The sequence below is a fragment of the Colossoma macropomum genome, unplaced genomic scaffold (assembly GCF_904425465.1).
Source record: "Colossoma macropomum unplaced genomic scaffold, Colossoma_macropomum, whole genome shotgun sequence".
Taxonomy (NCBI): Eukaryota; Metazoa; Chordata; class Actinopteri; order Characiformes; family Serrasalmidae; genus Colossoma; species Colossoma macropomum.
In genome coordinates this window covers 26,556,550-26,580,048 of record NW_023494790.1, presented here as the reverse complement: position 1 = coordinate 26,580,048, position 23,499 = coordinate 26,556,550, and the positions used below count along the sequence as shown (strand labels likewise).

General features: G+C 38.3%; 1 protein-coding gene across 3 annotated transcripts in view; it reads left to right on the top strand.

Moving 5' to 3' along the window:
* spata20 (spermatogenesis associated 20) overlaps nucleotides 1-22,931 on the top strand; it is a 64,536-nt gene extending 41,605 nt beyond the window's left edge. For 2 of the 3 annotated variants that reach the window (XM_036572803.1, XM_036572801.1), the window contains one exon: nucleotides 17,357-17,705. In XM_036572803.1, coding sequence (XP_036428696.1) covers nucleotides 17,357-17,527 — 171 coding nt within the window. In that variant the 3' untranslated portion in view covers nucleotides 17,528-17,705. Of the gene's footprint in view, nucleotides 1-17,356; nucleotides 17,706-22,331 lie in introns of those variants that run through there. The other variant, XM_036572802.1, reaches the window with a different exon arrangement.
* The last annotated feature ends 568 nt before the right edge of the window (nucleotides 22,932-23,499 follow it).

Genomic DNA, 23,499 nt, shown 5'->3' with positions numbered 1-23,499 from the left:
GCCTTCACAGTTTCAGATGCAGATGTGGACAGGATGTGTGTGTTTTGCTTTTGCAATTTGATTTAATATCTGTTTGTCTCTTAATCTTATATTTCAAAATTCAGACCACAACTCAACACATCCAATAAATGTCTGACTTCATTCTCATGGGGCTGTAAGATCCCACATACGCTATAAAACGATCAGTCAGAGGTAGAGCAAGTTCTTAAACGAGAGATTTCCTAAGGGTGAGTATGTAATGTACTATATCATCACTCCCAGTGGAAATTTAGTTATTATCTAAGGCTGAATTAGCCCATAATAGCAAAAAGACTAAATAATAGAGTTTTCATGTTACCAGTTTAATTAAATCAAAAGTAGGCATCTGGCTGATTTTCAAAATAAAACATTTAAAACTGAAGTGAACGATGCAACTACAGTATTTGAAATGAAGAGAAAGCTAGAAAGACTCTACTGTTCTTCTTGATTAGGACTGTGTGGGCCTTTTAGACGATGACAAAGTTTCATGGCCACGGCAACGTGAATTTTTTTTTTCTTACTTTTTTAAGCTTTTATTTTATTACAGGAGTCAGAGTTTGAATCCAAACACTGTTAGCATTCGCTAAAGTGTAGTACAGTGGCTAGGTGGCTGTGACAGGTAATGGATCATTCAAACAATGTGCGTAAGTTAGACTAGCCAAAAACTGCAGAAAGAACTTGGTTAATTCACTTGCTCACTCTGCCTGGCAGCTTGTGCATCCAGTGACAGTAGAAGGAGAGAAAGAACAGCTCTGTCGACAAGCTGCTCTCTAAAGCCCAGTTTCACTAGGGTTCAACCTCCAGAGACAGTAAACCTTATATTCACAGCCTCCAAACTGTATAAATTCATTGAAACCTGCGTAGTACATTTCTACCATTAAAAATCATTAGCGCCCACAGCAATTGATCTGGCTTTTACTTTGGTAATCATATTAATTACTTCAGAATCAGGAGTTTATTTCCACTTTATTAGATAGTTAAACAGCTCTTTCACAGAGTTCAGTACACTTACAAACATCATCAAAGACAAAGAGAGAGAGCAGAGTCAGGTTCTGTAATGAACTGACAGAACAAAAAGTCTTTGATGTCGAATGATCTGGAAGGTTGAGATTGAGGGGCAAATTTGTCTTTGTTAATACATTTTTAAGTAAGTTCTCCAGACATGAAAACTTAGACGTTTTTTTCTTCAATCAGATTGAAAGAGTATCTGATTATTAAAGCACAACTCTTTCTAAATTCAGAGTGTTGCTCTGATGTTTTGGCCAATTTCTCACTTAAGACAATACCTGTTTTGTCCCTGCACAGCATATGTGCAACAAAAGATGTTTACAGTCGATATATCTTTGCTCATTCCCACCACCCACAGTCTGTCCAGATTACTTTTTAGGTCAGCAAGTATAAAAATAACAGAAAGTGAAAAACAAATCTTAGCATGAATTATTGTCCAGAGTTTATGAGAATACTGTATTGGACTGGATTTCCCATATTCCAGCTGTACACGACTGTGTACCTCCAAAATTGTGTGAAAATTGTAATTTATGTGGGTAAATCATAAGGGTTTCTTGTGTGAAATTGTGGAACTGATCTCTCATAAAAAAGAGACTGTTGACACTTTTTTTTATTATTAAAGCCGTGCACTACAGTAATTTTGCTACAGTTATAGTGAGACTTTGGTTTTTGTTGGGCGGGGCTGGGAAAGCAACCACTATTTAAAAAAATTGTCTAATTCTGATTGGCTCACTTGACGTCAGCGTCTATGGAAACATCAGCATCAAAATTAAAATAAAAATGTAATATGTAAAATGGTAGTGCATTTGTATGTTGCATTTACATTTCCCACTTATAATATGCAATGTTGAGGTCAAGATGAAATTTCAAATTTAATCCTGTGATTTTAATTTGCCGTTTGGTGCACTAGTATTGACATTGCATTTACACAAAAATGTTGATGCTTTATGAGTAGCTTTATTTAATTTAAAATATAATTCCAGAATTGCATATTTATGCCTAATGTGATGATGAAATAATTGTGTCAAAATGATAATTAAAATGTAGTAATATAATAAAAAATAAAATCGAATAATGCATTAAATTTGCAGAGGACACCAAGCTACAAAGATAAAGTGAAACAGCAGAATCTTATGATGATTACTTTGTTTTTATACATGACCCACAAAGAATCTTATATCAAACATATGGCAGATTTTTCTGTTTTAATCAGTTGGTCGAAATTGTCCATGTTAGCCAACTGTTGGCTACAGATGCAGCAGACAGAGATTAATCCAGCATTGCGGGCTATTTTGTTACTTACATAGTGAGCATCAGATATATTGCTGTTGCTTTATATGTTACCAAAAATGTACACATAAAATTATTCAGTTTTATTTATTCTAGTACACAGACATAAGTACATCACACAACTACCTTTTCATAGTGGCTGAGTTGGCAACAGCCACTGTGCCGTGTCATAACCGAAATCAGCTAGGGGGTCTCTAGTGTTGTGGTTTCCTTTTTAAGAATTAATGTTACAGAAATTACTGGTATATGTGTGTGACACAGTGAGCTGGATCATGTTAGCCAGCTGATAAAAACAGCAGATGTGGGCTTTGTTTGGGAGTGTAACATTAACAATTAACAATGACTCCTAGCTAGCTTGATTCTCCATCCTCCACAATTCACTTAGTGCATTAGCAGTTGAGCTGATGACAGAACAATGTATCTACCTCTAATGCTCACTTTGTAGAATATATCTCTACCTGGCACCAGCAGGGAATCTGTATGTCCAGACTCACTTTCAGCCACCACTCTCAGTGAAACAAGGCTGAAATTAGCTTCTTTTTGGAATTTTCCATTCCACCTGAAACGGTGCTGCTGTGACACTTAGGGATGTTGAGGCACCAGAGTGTAACTACTACACTGTTTAAATTAAAATTCAAAAAAGCAGCTGGTCGAGCAGGAAGCCAAGTTCAGCCTTGTTTTTATCAACCAGATTGATAAAGCAGAAAACTTGGCCACATGTTCAGTTAAACACTTTCTCGTGAGGTCATGTATAAAGACATAAAGCATCACAGACGGCTACAGTTCTTTTCTTTACCTCAACTGCTAATGAAAGAGTAGCTATAAACTCATCGGCCGCCGTGTTTTTAGATAAAGTCTTTTCCGCTGAGTGTGCAGGTTGACCCCGTCCTGACGGGATGATTGACAGCTTGAGAAGACCATGAGAATCTGGTCGCGGGTTTTTAAAGGCATTTTAACACAGAATGAGCGCAGTAGGCGAAAATATGTTTTGCAAAGAGAAGAGGCTCTGTTTCCCATTTACATTTGAATTTTGACATCAGTCCTGGCTTGGTGTTCACTTTGATGATGCAATTTTAAACACATTATTAGCGAGTGCAAATGCATATTAGTTAAATTACATTTTAATCATCATTCTGACACCATTATTGCATAATTACATTAGGCATGAATATGCAGTTCTGGAAATACATTTAACTTTAAATAAAGCTACTTATAAACCATCTAAATCTCTGTGTAAATGAAATGCCAATACTGGTGTGGCAAATGTAAATGGAATTATTGAATTTGAATTTTCATTCTAAGCCCAAACTTGCGTGTGTGAGTGGAAAGGATTACATTGTCATTTTGCGTATTACATTTTCATTTTAATTTTAATACTGATATACTTCCATAAACCTCTTCCTTTAGTTCTAAACAGGAAACACAAAAGAGCAGATGTTTCACAGTCAAAATGAACAGATAAACAAATTAACCAAATAAATGTACAGCTGCTTTAAATGTAATGAGTCATATGAAAACTTTTTGCATTATTTGTAAAAAATGTCTTTACATTGTGTGAATGTTTTTTTGATGAATGTACCAATAGTCATGGTCCAGAATTACTTAATTTCTTTTTACATGTATTACATTCACATATGTTATGGATATTAAATGTTTTCTTGCTACAAAGTTAGTTAAAGATGCAAGGTTTTATTAGAACAGTGATGATGTATCACATTTGATGGGCCCAATTTTTCTCACTTTTTAAAAAAAAGTTTTTTTTTCCCCCAATAAAAGATAAATGTAGTCTGTAAACACAGGTAAAGTTTCAAAATGTACCACTCCCAAGTCCACACAGTCCATATACGAAAACTAAGCTGCAAAAGCAGCCTGTTTTGAATTCATGATTATTATGATGTCATGAAAACAAAAATTTTATACATTCCAGACATCCTTACAGCAGTTTAGACCCCTCCGTTCATGCTGAAGTTATAAGCAGTATTTCAGCCTGGAATGCTTTTTGATTGAGGCCAGTCAGAGCTAAGGTCATTTACATATATTAGTCTTAAAGCAACAAAAACAGCCTGTTTTATTCTGTTAATCCTGTTTTAAGGCCTGGAAAATGATCTTGTAAAATTGAATTATGACTGGTCTTAGTATATAACCTACATAAATGTTATAAGTGGACCTCAGGGGAAAAATACAAGAAAAATGTATTGTGTGAGCTCTCTAAACATGCCTTCGTTTTGCTTTGGTCAGACTCCACAGCATGCAGTCATAGCCCTTGACTCTGACCCTGTTCGCAGGGGCATTTTGTCGAAGTGCCAAAGCAGTTCAGGGACTGACCGTGTCTGCACACATGCAGCTGTCATGTCTTACACACTCTCACACTCAACCTCACACATCCTGCTGAGCAGAGGCGCAGGTAGTGGAGAATCATAACCTCAGGTGCGTCAGACTATGATCTCGATTGCTGCTGAAGGGATAAGTGTCATCTCCCTGTCCTTCTCCTTTATGTCAGCCACTGTCAGAATAAACAGGGTCATTGTCTCTGTTAATTAATGTCATAAAGAGTGCGCTGCTGCCTCCACCCACCTATTTTTAGGACCTTTCATTTCCTCAAGTGCCATCTGCTTGCGGAATTTCTGAAAGACATAACAGGTGCTAGGGCTCCTGAAAAATGTGATTTTGAAGAAAATAGATATTTAAGATTTATATATTTTATCAGCTGAAGTATTGTATTGTTCTAGTAGGTGTAGATTTTCTTGACGCTACTTTCAGAATCCAACTTGGAGATGCATTGTCTTGACAACACAGCCATGGCAGCTTAGCAGGATCCCTGTCAAAAGTAATCTTTGTGTTAGTGATATATCAAGTTATACTTGTTATTATGCATGGCGTAAGTAACTTTCTCAAGCAATTTTTTTTTTGAAAAAGAAGAACCTCTTTACTTTTCACATTAGACTATGGCAGCATATTGTGGACTTTTTCAAATGCAGATTTGAAAATGCTAATTAAATCATGTATTACAATAGGATTTCCCATGTGAGTGCATTGTGAGACATAACTCAAATGCAAAGTGTTTATTTGCATTTGCATTTGTGTATATGGTAATATGGAAAAGCAAAGTGCTTTTGACATTTCATTTTCATTGTCTTAACGGAATAACAATCCCCCATTTACTATTACATTTCCTCATCATCGAGCTTCAGCTCTGCCAAAATGAACACGTATTTGTAACTCCGTATGCAGTTGCATTTTCACTGTCAGTGAGGCACTCTTGTGAGTCGAAGGAGCAAGTAGTGTTTTATGAAGTGACAAAGTCTAAACTTTGGCGGTGCTGCTGCATTAGCAACTGGCTGCTAGTGATATTTTAACACTTGCCAACCAGAATCATAATTCTCTCCAAAGTCATTTCCTATTGTTTCATATGGAAGTGATTATTGACCAACTAGGAGAGCTTATTGCTGCACGGTCACCAAAGTTAGTTACGTTGCTTTGGGCAGAGGCTCGCAGGACTGTTGGAGAAACACTGGTGCTTGATTAACATTCCCTTGCACGTTTCAGGCCTTTCCTGGCTTTAACACACACACCCATTACAAATAGTCGGGTTGTTAACAAGCTGCTGTTTTGTGTTGAAGTTATTCTTGACCGACTAAGAGAACTTGTTGAAGTGATTCTTGACCGACTAAGAGAACTACCTGTGTTAGTGACACTGTGACTGGGAGCTGGCAGGACTGTCGGTAGAGATGGGTCCGATCCGATCCTATATTGGTATCAGGTCCGATATTGACATCAGTTATTCATTGGATGTCAGGCGGACAGGGCCGATGCACTTACAGACCAGATCCAGTCTGCAACTTGCGCTGGACAATGAACCTGCCGTAACGTAACATTAGACACGTCACCGATCCAGATTTCCATCCTACATCTTCCAGTAAACCCATGGCAACTTCAGTCTGTAACTGAGTGAGCAAATAACATTCGCTGCTGGTTTGGCTAAAATGTCGTTTGTTTGGAGATATTTTAGTCTGGGAATGCGGAGAAATAAGACAGCTACTTGTAATGTGTGTAAAGCCAGCGTGCCGAGGAAAGTACGGTTACGTCGTGCAATACAACCAGTTTTATCAAGCACCTGCAGAGGTTTCATGCGAAAGAGAACCGGGACTTAATGCTGGCTAACAGACAGGAAGACACCACCAGGCAGCAGACTCTCACTGATGCTTTCCAGAAACGTGATGAACTACCGGCAGACAACCCAAAGGCTAAAGGGATTACAGAGAAGTTGATACATGTCATTATATTTGATGACCAACCACTATCTGTTGTGGAAGATGTTGGATTTCGCAGCCTGTTGGAGCACTTAGAGCCCAGGTGTAATCTGCCATCCAGCAAATACATGAAATACTTTAATACCAACCGTAATAATGTTAATATTAAAGTAAAACAAGCTTTTGTATCAGAATCTGTGTTGGTATTGGCAGCTGTGTATTGGGTTGGAACTAAAAAATGTGGATCTGTCCATCCCTAACTGTCAGAGAAACACTGTCCTGCACATTTTAGTGCTTTTCTTGCTTTAACACATTACAAATAACATGTTAAGTTGTTAATGAACTGGGAGGAACGATTTTACTGAATTATCTCATTGTTATGAACAACTTTCAATGATACCGATAGACAGAGTATTCACTGTGATGCTTGCGCTGCCATTTAAGAATAATCTTTGTGCTATTATGCTTTCACAGGGCTTCAGACAAAAAATTAAGGAGCTATTTTAGCTATTTTTTAAGTGCCCAAAAATAAAATGCAAAAAAATAAAGCTATTCAGGACACCTCAGGTCAGCTGTGTGATTTAAGTATCTCTGCCTTCCACCATGCCTGATTCTTGTCATACATATTATCATATATCTTCAACACATTCTGTCCATTTTTGTTAATAAACAAGATTTGCAAGGTGAATTTGGTAAAGGGTAGGTGTTAACGTGCTATCATGTAGGTTGAATTTAATTTTTACCTTATTGAATTCTCTCTCGGCTGGTTTTTCACATGCACAAGACAGTGTGCGGGCTAAGGGAGTTTCCTTAGGAGCACTCTTGGTGATAAAGAAATCATATGCATTTTTATGCCTTTGACTCTCGCCATGTATTTTTATTTTATTTTTTTGGAAATTACTCATTCCTCAGTATATCACACCTTACAAAGACAGTAGGGAGTTTACTCTACCACAGCCTTTTAAAGGCCCAATTTTAACTCACAGTTTTGACAGAAAAAGTGAATAAAGTGTTATGTATCCATATTGTTTAATATAATTTTTTACCTTTTTCTGATCCTGTTTCCTGGCCATAGACAGGGATCAGTGGAACTTTCTCTTCAGGTCTAAAGCCAGCTGCTATAAGGTAATATCCAGTAACTGTAGTTTGGTTGTTTTACTGCAGTAAGTCACATTGAAGCAAGCTGAAGTTCTGAAGCACGATGGCACTTAAGCTAAATGTAACTTAAAGTGAAATGGGTAGAAGGTGAAGAGCCATGGGGTAGATAGAGCTAGCATCACAGAGCGCTTCTCTCTCTCTCCCTCTCTCCCTCTCTCTCTCTCTCTCTCTCTCTCTCTCTCTCTCTCTGTCTCTGTCTGTCTCTGTCTGTCTGGGTCTCTTGCTCTCTTTCTCTCTCAAACAGGAAAAAAAACTATTGGGGTTCACACCTGCACACTTCTTAAATGTCAATCCAACATACTTACAAGCTGTTTAATGGTAAATTAGTCCTCTCTAATTCTCTCAGTTCTTTTCCCAAAACGGTGGTTATTACCTTTTAAACATTGCCATCCAGTTACTTGTCAATTATCAGCGATATCCAGTTGCTGTCGCACATTTGAACTTTAAAATCTGGATCACAGCTAGGGAGCACTGGTTTAAATGAATCAATAACCATGACAACAGAGTATTGTTTTTCCCATGGCTCCTGATTGGTGGGCGTTCCGGTGGCCGCTGGCTGTCTATAATGAAGGACACGAGGCAAAAAATTCAAGTTATGTCAAGTAACAATTTTCATGCCAGGCAATGAGATGTTATGTGGCACAAACAGTGTGAAAATCATCCAAATGAGAATGTCTGATTGTATAAGCCAAGTTCTCAGATAAGAACATGATTTGTAGTGTGAGTAGTAATGTTATTTGAATTATAGCATAAAGCTACTTAGCAGTAATTTAGCAGCAGCCTGATTGTTGTTTGTATGTGTGTGTTGGTAGCAGGGACTTTAGGTGAATCCAAAAGGGGTATCACAGTCTTTTTCATACATAGTCTTTCACATCACTTTACTCTTGTAGCTGTTGTTTCATTCTATATCAAATGTGGTGAAATAAAAAACAAAAAATGTCATTGACATTACAAGTTCATAACATTTGCCTAAAATGTACAGAAATTAAAAGACAAAAAGAGCATGTTCCATCCTAGGTCAATTTTGAGCTATATGTATTAAATGAATTCCAGATGAATTATAGGTTTACCAAAGGAGATCTTGAAAGTAAAATTTAGTCAAATTTATGCCAAATTATGACCGCCCAAATCTTCGTAAATTCCAGGGACGCTTTTAATCCTGTGCAATAAATAGGTTCATAGTGCTAAATTTAGAGGTCAGTGAAATTTGTTTGTTGTTTTTTTTCCTGTTAAAATCCACTACTCTCTGATTGTCCCGTCAGCAGAGGCAAGAAGTCTTGGTGTGGTTCTGGATGGCCAGTTATCGTTCTCGACTCACATTGCGAACCTAACTCGGTCATGCAGATTTCTCCTGTTCAACATCCGGAGGATCCGACCCTTTCTCTCTCGAGAGGCCACCCAGGTGCTAGTGCAGTCTCTTGTCATCTCAAGGCTTGACTACTGCAACTCGCTCTTGGCTGGTCTTCCAAAGCAGGCCATCAGGCCTCTGCAACTCATCCAGAATGCAGCAGCAAGACTCATCTTCAATCTCACAAAGTTCAGCCACGTCACCCCACTGCTGCGCTCCCTTCACTGGCTTCCTGTAGCTGCACGCATCAGATTTAAAACCCTTATGCTTGCCTACAAAGCCAAAAATGGACCAGCCCCTCCCTACTTGATGGCAACGGTCAAATCTCGAACTGTAGCACAAGCCCTTCGAGCTTCGAGTACAGCTTGGCTTGACCCGCCATCCTTCAAAGCACGCGGAAGGCAAGCATCTAGACTGTTCTCTGTGCTGGCACCCAAGTGGTGGAACGAACTCCCACTGGCTGTCCGTACAGCAGAGCCTCTCGCTGTCTTCAAACGCAGACTGAAGACACACCTGTTTATTCAGCACTTAAATGAGCATTAAATTAAGTATTGATTGTAATGTATTGTACAGCACTTATGTATTGTATTGTATTGCACTGTTCTGTGTTTAACTCTGTCCCTTTTCACTAGGTGTCAATTTTCACTAGGTGTCAATGACCTTCTGATTCTAGCAGTATCTGAGTTTAGGACTGTCTTTCTCTCTAACCTATTGGTAGCTGGCGAAGATTCTTTCTCTGGATAGACAAAGCACTTTTTGTAAGTCGCTCTGGATAAGAGCGTCTGCTAAATGATGTAAATGTAAATGTAAGTTTGCTTTTACACATTCCGTGAACATTGTGGCGCTTACATTGTTTATACCATTCTTCTTGGTACTGACAATGTAAGTACCTTACTGAAAACAGCTGGAGAGAAAATGACCTGTAAAAGCCTGTCAGTTGCTTCAGCTAAGTTGTGAACCTACCACTTTGATTGTGTAAGGTAACCTGAGGGAAAGGACCGTGGAGAGACCAGGGTTTAACCCCAGATTTGTGCCAAAGCTTTGATTATCTCCATCACAGCGTTCCCCCAGGTGCTCCTTCCCAGGGGAGAAGGCTGCTTTGCACTGCTGCAGTGAGAAACCCAGTCAGAAATTAATGAGGAGCCCAAGACACACCTTTAGACCTTCTCCTGTTTTAAACTTAGTTAGTTGAAAACTGGCCAGGTCATGGATTGTCCTTGTTATGTATATGATCTAATTGTATATGCCATGAGTTAGTGCAGGAGAGAGTTCCACCTTCATCCTGCAGGCTGATCCTGAGAGGATATACAGATACACCAATGCGCTGATTGTGTAGGGATTTACCAACCCACCTGCATGATTAAAATCCTCAGACTTGGGGCGAACCTTGTCCTTGTTGGCGAGATGTGTTTTGGAGTTGCTGCAGATCAGGCAAAAATTAAAACCCAGGAGAAGTAAAATATTCATTACTTTGACAGTTGGCCTACATTCTTGTCTGTCTTTTACCTGAAGAAATACTTTTTCACTTTTTCAAACTGTGATTGAACTTCTAAGACTCTAATGACTTATTTTAGTGCTGAAATGTTCTAAACAAGTCTTTATTTGCAAGATTATTTAAGTTTGTTTTATGTATGAAAGGGTCATACTGGCTTAAAATTAGACTTTAATGTTATTTGGTGTGTTATGCAGTCTTTGGTAACACAGTAGCCACATTTACATGCAGCCTAATAATCCGTTAATAATCCGACTAATAGCTCAATCAGAATAGAATACGTCCATGCAAGCACCTCAATTGGAATAGACTAGGTTGAGGCCATTCGGAATACAGTTTCTATCTGATTGAACGAGGTGGGTAATCCTGTAAATAATCTGTTAAATAGAAGAATAATAACCATGTAAACGGCTGTATCCGATTACATTTCCATTCGGAATGTGTAAGTCCGTTCTGCGCATGTGCGTCGCGTCAAGTCTAGTTTTAAGACAGAATGACCCTTCCATACATAAAAAAAAATCATATAATCTGGCAAATAAAGACTTGTTTAGAACATTTCAGCACTGAAATAAGTCATTAGAGTCTTAAAAATTCAGTCACAGTTTGAAAAAGTGAAAAAGTATTTCTTCAGGTAAAAGACAAACAAGAGTGTAGGCGGGAGCAGAAACTGGTCTGCAGAGGAGACGAAGTTTATACTTTGAGCTTTAAAAGACGGCAGTGGGACGAGCGTCCAGCTTATGTGTCTCATAACATGACGTCTTCCTCACGCCGCTTCCTTAATACATGTGAAGTACATTTTTAAGCAATAACACAAGCGCGCCAGCTGAAAACTCGTCTCACTCTGACTGGGACCTCACGTGATGCTTGCTGTTATGGTAACGATTACTCTAAGTGGTACTCTACGCATGCTCGTCATTTTGGACCTGATTACTTGTAGTGTGCATGTAAACGGAGATTTTCCATCAGATTGTTGAGTAGAGTGGGCATATAAACACCTCAGTCTAAATCTGTAATCGAAATGTATTCAATCAGATTGGCAAAAATCTTTGCATGTAAACACATTGTTTTTGAGTTTTCACTCAGTGTTCTCTTACTACAGTTCCCATTGTGCATAATACAAATACACCATGCAGCTATTGGGAATCCCTTTGGTGTCATCCAGTCCTGACTGCTAGCCTAGGCACTGACAAATAGGCTGATAAATACAACCAAGCTAGCATTAGTGTAGCTCTTACCTTGGTCATTAAACAGAAGAAAAGGAAAGTCGTAAATAAAACGGTCAAAAAGAACATTAGAGGCAAGTTCTTTTACCTTTTTCAGACAGAGAAGTTAAACTAAGGAAAGGTATCTAGATAGCCAGCTAACTTGTTAAGATTTTAGCTTGTTCTTATCGAGTGAGTCATTTCTGTCATTTGAGTAATCCATTCTCTCTATAATAATGATGATTTGAAGGTAGTTATACAGTTATGTGGCTGCTTCCCAGCAGTAACATTAGCTATCCAGCCTGCTTCTGTGTTCACCAACTGGTAGGGACAAAAACATTCAAACAGCCCACCCCCAAAGCAGTTGTAGTCTTCAAAAGTTCCTCCCACCTTCAAGAAACATCCTCAGAAAGGAGTTTTCCAGGTCTTTAATTTGGAAAATCTCCCTCTAGAGACTATTGCAGCACCCCTGTAGGATGCAAGAAGGCATCTTTACAACAGATGTGTGGCTAAATTTTTCATTTTGGCTGGACTGTCCCTTTAAGTCTGCAGACATTTTTGTACAGTTTCTTTTGGTTTTCCCCAAAATATTAATGATGTCCAAGTACAGTGTGATTATTTCAGCCATTAATACTTTTGTTGAGGAAACACCACATGATTGTACATTAGCATCCATCTCTGGAGAAGGAAACAGAGACTCAGGAATGAGGCCGACATGCTTCATAGATGTGTTGCACTCCGAAATAAACTCGCAGCAGATAATTGAATGAGTAATGGCTGCGTGCTCCACCTGCGTGTGCTGACAGCCTCAAGCTCTCTAGAGCAGCTCCATCCTGCTAGGAGACAAAGCTGATGAAATTCCCCAGACTAATCAACCGTGTGTGTGTGCGCGTGTGTGTGTATGTGCGTTTAGGTGTGCAAGAGAATGAGCTGACAGACTGGAAGATGGATATCAGTACATGTTTCTAGTGATGGAATCATGGGTTAGAAAGCTTGGGGGAATTGAGGAGTAGTACTATGTGTTCTGTGTGGAGATCTTAAAGATGGGAGTCAGTTTATGAGATTTTGAGGCATTGTTATGAGGTCAGATAGAGAGGAAGTGGAGGAATGGGGTGGATTCCCGTTCCTTGACATCGGTAATGGAAAACTGAGTGAGTCATAAGACAGGAAGGTTTATAGTTTATTGTGGCCTTTGGTTGTTGATCATCTTGTTGGTCAACAGAACAGCGGTTTAGGACAAATGACAAGTGGAATTAACTTTTTTCTTTTTTTTTATGTGAATTTGTTCATATTTGGTTGTGTATAGTAACTGTTTCTTAGGACTTTAGCCATTCAATTAGGATGTTTATGTGGATACAACATTTCAGTTGTCATGGGGCAAAAATGAACCTAAAAGCGTATAGTACATTAAGTGAAAAATCTAAAATACAAACATTAGTTGTATGCGTCATTTCTTCTGTAATACGTGGGGAAGAGTTCCCATTCCTTAATGACAGTGCCAATCCTGTCATATAAGGATTACACCAGTATTCTGATGTCCTGTCCATTTTATCCCACTATTAAACTAATTTGGTGTTTCATGTTCGTGTAGAACACATTCACATTCTTGCATCCTAGGATAAGAACTCTGGGCTGTCTGTATGTGACTGGATCAGCAGACATGATGGAACACTGGGACTGACCAGCAATATCACCAGATCTCAATTCCAGTTCTCAGTTTGGAACAGCACAAACTCTGGCTGAAATGTGCTCCCAGATTGTGGAAGAGTGGGCTAAAACGGACAGGAACAGTGATGCTGACGCTGATTTTAAGGCAAAAGAAATGATGCATGCAAGTAAATCTTTGTTCGGTAAATCATTTCACTGACTGATTTCACTGATTTAGAAATAATGATTAGTGATGGCCAGTAATATCAGCTGTAATCGATGACCCATGGTTTTGATGGGATTTAAACTTTTGATCTCCCAACAATGGGGCCAAACTTTACACAGCTGTGCTGCTGGGAATCTCTTGTTTAGCTATAAAACAGCAATACAAAGATGATAATAATATTGTAACAAACTTTTATTTTTAATGAAAAGAACAAGTAAAAATATGAGGTAATTCACAGGAAATGAATCTAAAAAAAAAATTGGTTAGCTGTACGCCCAGTGCTACAATAGAACAATATTTAAGACTGTGAGTTTTTACTGTTGAAGAGGTGTAACAATTTAGAGTTAGTAATCATGTCAGTCAGTAAAGCTGGTTAACAAAAAATTGGAATATAAAATTAAAATCTGCTTTATAACCATACAGTTGTATGTAAACGTTTGGGAACCACTGGGCAAATTACATGTTTTGTTAAATTGTTGATAAGTATTCGTCCTCTACAGAGAACAAACTTCAGTGCATTTTAATGCACAGTTATTACTTATTCACTAAATCTAACATTCGAGAGAAAAAAAAAAATTGTTTCCTTTTTAATCCAATATGTTAATCTCATGAAATAAATAGAGATTGTGCATTAAAAATGTGCAGAAAATGTCAGAACATTGTATAGGCCCAAAGTTTTCCTGTTAAAAAAGATGTATTCTAACAGTGCCAGCTCATTGTGAGTAAAACCCTGTAACTTGGTTCTCACTCATCGATAAATCCCCTAATTTTTCAATGATTAGAGTTTTTTTTCATTATTTTGTTGTTTTTATGAGTTGTATTCTATTAAGTATAATTTAAAGGCATTAATAAAAAGCATAATAACCTTAATTAATGTAACACGCCGTAGCCCTTGTTTTTGTTTTCATTTTTAGCTCAATGTGTCAGTTTTTTCATGTATTTTTCATGTCAGAGCTCCACCACTTCTGTACTGTAATTCAGAGAACCACTGACACAGTTTCAAACACTCACCATACATTTTAACATTAAGTGAGATAGAATGTTTAGGTGTTTCGTAGAGTAACCCAGAGCTCTCAGACAAGCTGTAAAGAAAAAGTCACCTTGCGTAACCCCAGAGTGTCTCTCCGTGGCGCGTGTTTGGTCTGCATGTTGTTATTGATGTGCTGCCTTGGTGGACTGTCATGGCCCTTTGAGTCTGGCTGGTGACAGGCCTTGTGATGTCCCCACACGTCTGACAGGAAGCTGCTCCAGGCTGCTAGCAGGAAGGTAATGATGCGGAATTCTCCATGGCCTGAGAGTTGCAATAAAGTGAGACTTCTCTGCAGCAGGCATGAGCTGTGCTGCTTAGGTGACTGGGAACAGGTTTTACAGGGTTGAGTTGTTACCACGACTGTCAAAAAAATCACACTATGGAACTTCTTCTTCATGGTCGGGAGAGGTTAACTTAAAGCAAATAGAATTGCTGGCTGTGGCAGACTAGATCCTTCAGCTCCCTGGGTCTTCTCTCTGCCTCTGGAACTGTGTCCTAAAATGTAACCTCTGTCATATTTTGCAATATGTTCTTCTTAACTGCGTCTACACTGCAGTGGCACTCTTGGACTAGACAGCAACATCTCAGTGAAAGAAAGTAGATTTGCTCTTTCATCCATTTCTCTCCTCTTCTCCTGGGTAGCTTGGACTTGGACTGTCTGCGCTAAGGCTACATGTGCCTTCATTCCCGCTGCTTTATTATTGGGTGAAAGGCAAATGCCAGTCAGGTCCATGCTCTTGTTATGGAAGTCAAAACCCAGCATGACCACCCCACTGTCCATCCCTGCTGCTGTGTTAACTGGACCTGCAGAAAACCATTGACTGTCAGCCGCCCCCTGACTGGCCTTGGCCTTGATTGAGTTATTTCAGGCTTCTCTCTCTCTAAGAGGTTCAGAAAACATGGAGGGATGTGATAACACGAGCTGGGCGAATCAATAGAGCTGAATTATTGAAGGTTGAGCTTTACATGTCATTGCTTAGATGGCTAATGCTACACAGGCTCTTATACAATGACTATGTATTGAGCAGTTATTAAGTCAAGAGTCAAGAACACCCTTGTCATCCCATCCATATCATGACTGTCCTGACAAGACCTCTTATCTCTGAAAGGTAGCTTTACAGGAGGAGGAGAAAATGTATGTTAATTTAATAAGATTTTATTTCATGTCATTTTGAACCATTTGTCCATTTCTTGTGAAGTGTTCACATTATGTAAAGGGCCACTGGAAAATAGTGTGAAAGACTAAAATCTGAGAAACATGCAGTTACAGGGTTTTGGAAAGTGCATCTGTCATCTGTTGGTTTGTGTGCAAAATATTTTGAATCACCATTCATTTCACTTAAAGCTGAAAGTTTTTGGAAACAGCCATTTTGCAGTCATATTTTTGACTTATTCTTTGACTACAAATTAATTCTTTGGAACATAGTGTTAAATATAACTAGATGGGATGACACAGCAAGCACAGCTACACTTCCTTGTGAACCTACTTTTTTAATGCAGTCAGCAGAGGTTGATCAGACAACTTTCCTTCCATATGATGGTGACAATAAATATACAGTGATATAAAATGTACAGTATTGTTTAAAACCACCCTTCTTTAATTTCAAGTCAATATTGCTATTAAGTGCAAGTTATTAAATTTTCAGGTAATATTTCTGAGGAGCTCAGATATAACATAATCCAATTGCATAAGGAAAAAGAAAGGTCAAAGTCAAATTTGTCCCTATCAAATAAACAATCCTTAAAGCTTCCCTGTTTGAGAGATAAGAGAAAGTGAAGCTCCACTCTCCTTCAGATTAGAAAAACACTTGCAAATATAGCAAAGAAGCTGCTGATGTTCTCAGAACAATGGACCTGCCAGCAAAGCTCAGGAGTCAACATCTCAACATCACTGAATGTTGTTGTTATTTATTTATGTATTTTTTTTGGTTCAGTATTTAGTGTGCCTTTATCACATTTTACAACTTAAATGGAAGAGAGAAATGGATTTTTTATTAAGACTTCCATTTAATTTCCTTTGAAATATGTTTTCTACTTTTTTCCTGATGTTGAAAAAAAATTCTTGAAAAATGGATAACATACTTATTGGCTATATTTACTGGAAATTAAATAAATGAAGGGGTTTCTGACTTTTGTGTTGTATATGTTGACAAAGTTCTTGAATCTTGATTCAATAACTGATCAAATTGAAATGTTTAAACTAGAAATATATTCCATGCATATCCCATATGTGTTTTTTTTTCTGCTGAACTACAGATATTTCAAAGCTTCACCTCAGAGACAGGTCAGGGTCATTCCTGCAGTAGCAGCTTCTTCATTGACTCTGCATGACCCCCATGGCAGGGTGGGCCATATATAAACACTGTCAACTGGAAATGAGCCACTGATAGGACTGCCACTGTAATCACCCCTCACTGTGCTCTATCATGGTTTATTACCAAAGAGACATATGGAGTTGTGCATTTTACACTGGGTTAAGACTGTGTGTCTTTCCAGCCTTCCTCTCCCACTTGCTGTCTGTATTCTTCTGCCTAATTGTCATCATTATGACAGTCATTGTTATTTCTCTCCTCCACACTCCTTATCTCTGTGTTCCTTTTTTTTCCATGTCCTCATGCCCTCTCCCCTACTCCTGCATTCTATCTTTAACCCCTCTCTCACTGGTATTTTTCTTCTTATTCTCTCAGGTTCTGATATTGGCAGATGGGAATACAGAAGGTTTCCTTTATCAGAAGCTGCCTGTTCTCTCCTCGCTCATTCAACAAGAGGGTAAAGCCACAGCGTACGTGTGTCAGGACTTCACCTGTGCCCTACCGGTCACCTGCCCTCAGGAACTCAGGAGACTACTGCTGGAGTGACATCTTAGGTCATCAGATAGGTCTTACATAGCTACATATAGACTGCATTGATATCTCATAGGACTGTATGGGTGAGATCAGTCACCAAACATTTTGATTTGTTACACCTACCTTGTAATTGCAAGTATTATCCATTTGATCAGTTATTAAATATGTGGACTTGGGAGATTTACAGTAACTGACTGTTGCTGCATGATTTGTCATCCACTCTCCACCCATCCAAGAATCCCAACACCTATTAAAATACCACTATTATATAAGTGTCACTGTTGTGCTGAGAATAGTCCACTTCTCAAATAATGTCCTCAACTCCAAGTTACACTACTTTGCTCTACGTTATGATATGCCACATAATAAAAAGAAGGCATAAAAATACATAAAACATAAGATACATTCACTTAAACTAGTAAGAAAATAAGGGGACGATAAAAGTATGGGACTGCTTTTATTTACTATGGTGCAACTGTCTTTGCATTGACCCTGTTAACAGGAGATCACGAGTTTGATGCCCAGGTGTCCATTCAAAAGTCTACAATCACCATTCAAGCATTGAGAATCACTGTTCTCAATAATATAAAACAACTTTTGTTGCATGTAGATGTATGCATAATCATATTTTGAAGCTAGCAATCCATAGCTATAAGTTTCAGTGAATTTGTAGGATGATTAAAGAGCTGTAAATGATTCAGAAATGACTGAGAAAGCTAAAAACATCCAAATTGCCTCATATTGATAAGAGATGATCAAATATTGATTCTAATGATTTATCAAGGAATTACTGTAGATAATTACAGTATATTGCTTATAATGTAAGAACTTCTTAAACTTGAAATATTAAATAAAACATCTTGAAACATCTTGAGATGCCTCAAAATATTTAAATCTACATTGTGTAAGTTACTATTGAATAAAATAATTATCAATATGACAGGTGGTTGCATACTTTTGAATGGTAGTGTGGTGCATCTAATAATCTGCAAACGTCCTGTGTTTTCTTCCTATCAGATACTGACTGATGTGTACTGAGTGTTTTCAGTGCATAGGCCATATGAGACAGTACTTGGTGAAATTATAATCATGTACAACATAATAGTAGAAATGAACTCTTACGAATGACCACTCTAGTGTTTTTCCACCCTCCAAAACTTACCTTACCCTTAGTTTTAGGCAGCTCAAGTTCTTTGAGACTCAAAGGAATAGTTTGGCGAAAAATCAAATTTACACAGTTTTCTGCTTACCCCAGAAGTAATCGATCAGCCAAGATATGTTTGCAGTCCAAGTTCTTCTCTAGTTTAGAACTGGAGCTTTGAGACAAACACTATACTATAAAAATGAACAATAGATTCTACAGGTTATGTTCATGATTTCTGTTGTTGAGCTAGATTCTGCATGAGAGTTAGAATCCTGATCGACTCTGAAGTCTAAAATGCTACGCAGTTAAGTTTTGTTCATTTGTATAATTCACAGTATGTCATACTGTGCCCTAAATCACATCAGCAGGTCTGCACAAACTTATTTAAGACATGGATGTGGTTTGAGCAATATAAATATATAGAAAAGATTTAGGTGACTATTGACTTCTAGTCTTTGTTAGTAACATTAGCCTCGTAGACCGAATCCCAAACTACAGAAGCAAAATTTGACACCAAACCTGTCTTGGCTGATATATAATCTGGGGTAGGCAGGAAAATGGTGTGTATTATTTTGCTAAACCATTCCTTTAATTACCAGTCCTTGAATAGGTAGAGGTTGAGTGCCATAGAAAATGAGTTAAATGTACCAGCATGTTTTTCTGAACCTGTCAATGCACTGTGAATGATCCAACTTTGGCTCAGACCAGCCTGCTGTTGCGCACACACCCGATCTCAATATATAGATCTTGTAATATTTAAAATGCTGAAACATACAATGTATGCATACGTTGAGCTCTAGCTTGACATAATATAGTTAATACTCATTAAGTAACGTTTTTTTTGAAGTGCAGTCTCTCCTTTGTGTACTTGCTGCTGATTATCTATTGATGAACACAATTTCACAAGCTCTGGTTGGGATGAGCGTGATTCGTAATTTAAATGGTGCCTCAGGAGTGTCTCTCACACTATACCGAGACAGCTTTTCTGTCTCCACATCCACCCACATACAAAGACAAAATTAAGCCATTTGTGTAATCTCATCTTTTCCGTATATTAAGGCCATTCTGAAATATTCATCGATTTTTTCAGCCTGGTTGTGAGCTTGGTGTGAGCTCAGGGCTTGAGTGCGCAGTGGATGAGAGAGGCAGAGGTACAGCTGTGAAGAAGCGAGTGCTGCTGTCTCTTTTGCTTTTTGAAACAAAAGCAAGGAAATAGAACACAATGAATAAAACTCTGCCATTGTGACTGTGCCTCAATCCTGTCTCCAGTGAGAGCAAGAGCAAAAAGAGAAAGAGAGAGAGGCAGGCAGAAAATCCGCCCTGCCCACGCATAATAGCACAGTGAGTTGAAGCAGACAAATTTGCCGTCGGTAGACGCTGATTCTGACTGCCAATTCCCTCCCTGCTAGATCCGCTGGGAGACACATTCCCCCAGTAAATGTGAGCTGGCAAACGAGACTTTTTGCAGAGGAAGCCAGTGAGGAGGGGGCTTTGCTCTAGTTCTGTCGTGTCCTCACTTCACTCAACGTTTGTCAAGAGTACAGCCGTGATGTAGTCACTTTTTCTTCTCATCAGTTCATTTCTAGTTCAGCTGCTTTGATAAAGTGAAGAGGTGCACTCTGAGTGCCACGTCTGTTCTTTTAGAAATGTGTAAAATAATGACAGTTTCACTCCCCACATGGAGAAAAAACACAATGCTTCGAAGCATATTAGGGTGTAACCAGGGTTGAGATGTAACAGAATACAAGTAGTGGGAATTGTGTTCAGAATACAGAAATTAAGTGTCTGTATTCACTCTGAGTTGCATTTTGCGAAGGCAGTATTCACAATACAACTACCTTTATTTTCTTATCCACTAAATTAAAAAAGATGCAAACGATCTTCAGAAGAAACACCTGCTTGTTAGATATACTCTAAAGAGGTCCTCAGTTAATACCTTTACAAAAATTGATGGCCGTGCTAAAGCCTGAGTAGACTGATGAATCAAATTGATGAGCCAGTTATTTATCTCAGCATTACTGAGCTCTGGATGATCAATCTAATAATCTCCTTAGCAGCGGACATGTACTGGACTCCCGCTCGGGGGATTGTGGGAGTAGCAGTGGACTGAAGCAGGCGATGAGAGAAAAAAAAGTTGAGAATTTTCCAAAGTTATTTAAATAAGCACATTTTTCACGAAAACAAAAACAGAAGCATTACATGAGAAAAACTGCAAACCAGTAGCCTCGAAAAACAGTGTTTATTAAGTTCCCATGTGTCTTGTCAAGATGTTTTCTAAATGTATTGTAAATGTGTTCTGGATAGTAATTATAATGAAATATGTTACTGAATACATTTAGCACAGTGTAATCAGTATTCAGCCATACTTCTCCAGTGTATTTTGCCCAACTCTGGGTGTAACTATATGCAAATTTCACAATGTTGTTTGTTTTTTGTTTTTTTGTTTTTTTGCATTCTGATACAAAACAAAAGAATTGGACAAGAAATGCTTTTGCATTTATTTATTTATTTATTTTTTTTTTAATTTAAAGGTAATTCTCACAAGTTATAATATATATAATGTAACCCTCCCCCTTAGAGTACTCCCTACTGTTGTCCCAAAAAGACAATTTTTTTCTTCAGAGATTTTTCTTCAAATACGTGAATATAAACAAATTGCAAGGTCTATCTTACATGATGTACATATGTGTTTGGCAAAGACGTGTGTTATTGTGGCTCATAATGATGAAAGTAAGCAGTTTTTGCACTATAAGGCTGCATCTCAAATTTAAATGAACCCAGCACTGTAAGTTCATTTACATGCAGTTCATGTAGAAAATCCTAATTTTATTGTGAATAGCAGTATGTAAATTATATATAATAAAACAAATTCTCTTTTGTACAGTTAGGTGTTCATCCAAGGTATAGCTATACAAACGTTCATCACATGAGACCAATCAGAAATAGGCCTGTCATAATTATTACATGGTTATCTGCTCACAATTAGTTCAGGTACACTTTATGGCCAAAAATATGTGGACACCTGACCATTACACCTAACTAAGCTTGTTGTATGTCCCATTCCAAAACCATAAATTGCCCCTCTACTCATCAGTGTCCACTCTTTTGAGAATGCTTTCCACAAGAGTTTGGAGTGTCTCTGGAAATTTGTGCCCTTTGTCAACAGAGGAGAACCTAGATTCATCCATCCAACTGCCAAATAATAAAGCATGATTCATCACTCCAGAGAACATTTCCACTGCTCCAGACTCCAGTGGCGGCATGTTGTACATCATTCCGGCCAACGCTTGGCATTGCACATAGTGATCTTAGGCTTGTGTCCAGCTGCTGTTTCATGATGCTGGCGACACACAGTTCTTGTGCTGATGTTGCTTGTAGAGGCAGTTTCAAAGTCCATAGTGAGTGATGCAGTGGCTGAGCTGTTGTTGGTCCTTGATGCTTCCATTTTACAATAACAATGTACAGTTCACAAGGGCAGATCTAACAGGGAAGAATTCTCCTGAACCAACTTGGCAGTTTGTGGTGGCATCCTATGGCAGTGCCATTTGTGAAGTCACTTAGCATTTCAGTACAACCCATTCAGCTTCCAACGTTTGTCTAGGGAGATTGCATTGCTGATAGATTTGATTTGATAGATGGCGACATCTTTATGATTATTGTTTTTTTCAAAAGGATGTGGTTTCAAATGGGGAAAACAGCCGCTGACTTTCAGAGCTATAAGATGGACATCAGAGGAAAGGGCTCTTCAGGACAGTCCATAATCCATCCTCTCGTCTCCCTCGCTGCCTGGGATGGAGCTAGGACGGAAGGAGGATGGTCCCCTTGGAGATCATTACTGTGGGAGGACCGCGAGTGTGCCTCAGATCAGAAGCCCCTTACCTTTCCCAGCTGCCTGTGTAATAAGGCCACATGAGGCCCCACTATACCCAGAGTCATTTCAGCATCCGACTGGGGAGATGAGGTGGCTCTAAGAGGCAGAGCATACAGGAATTAAAATGTCAGTAGATGAAGCCAGCTCTTGTGTAATAGTGTGAAAATGAGAAATTTTAAAAAGAAATTATGGGCAAGAAAGTGAGTGGGAAAACTGCAGGTTATATAATAGACAAAAACAGCTATTTCTAGTGTATCTTGAATTTTGCTGGTGAAAAAAGTAACGAATAACAAGTAATTTGTCAAATATGCAAAAACCACTGCCTTGATTTATCTTACATATAACCCTGATTTTTTACTAGCAAATTTGGTACACAAATCAGCTATTGTGAAAAAGAAAAAAAGAGCTATGCAAAATTATGCATTGAATAGGCATAAAGCAGCAATTTCTTAAATATTTCGAATATTTATTAGGGAAGAATGGGGAGGATTGCGATATGGGGCAAGTTTTAACACCCCCAGTTTTACCAGTCATCACAATAAGCTACAAGGATGAGCTTATAATCAAAGTTTGGGTGCCCTGGTCAAGCTATGTTTTTGTTAGGTGAAAAAAAGAACACATACTCTACAGAGAGCACACTTCTGTACATTTTAATACACAGTGACTTTTTGTTGAATTTAACATATTGGGGGGGGGACAAAAAGTTTGTCCTCTGTATAGGATGTGTTATAACTTATGTTTTAACTTATAAGAAAATCAGCAAAAAATGTAATTTGACCAGACGGTATGCGCACTCATTTCTTAGACGAACCAACTGAAGTCAGTAAAAATTGGACTACGTTCTACATCATCTGCCGCTACTTTTCTCTTAAACTCTGTCTTGATTCTCTAGATTCTAGTATCAGTTCTTTGCTGTTTGTTTCCTGCTCTGAATTTAAGAAAAATAAATGGGAATTCTAAACAAAAAAT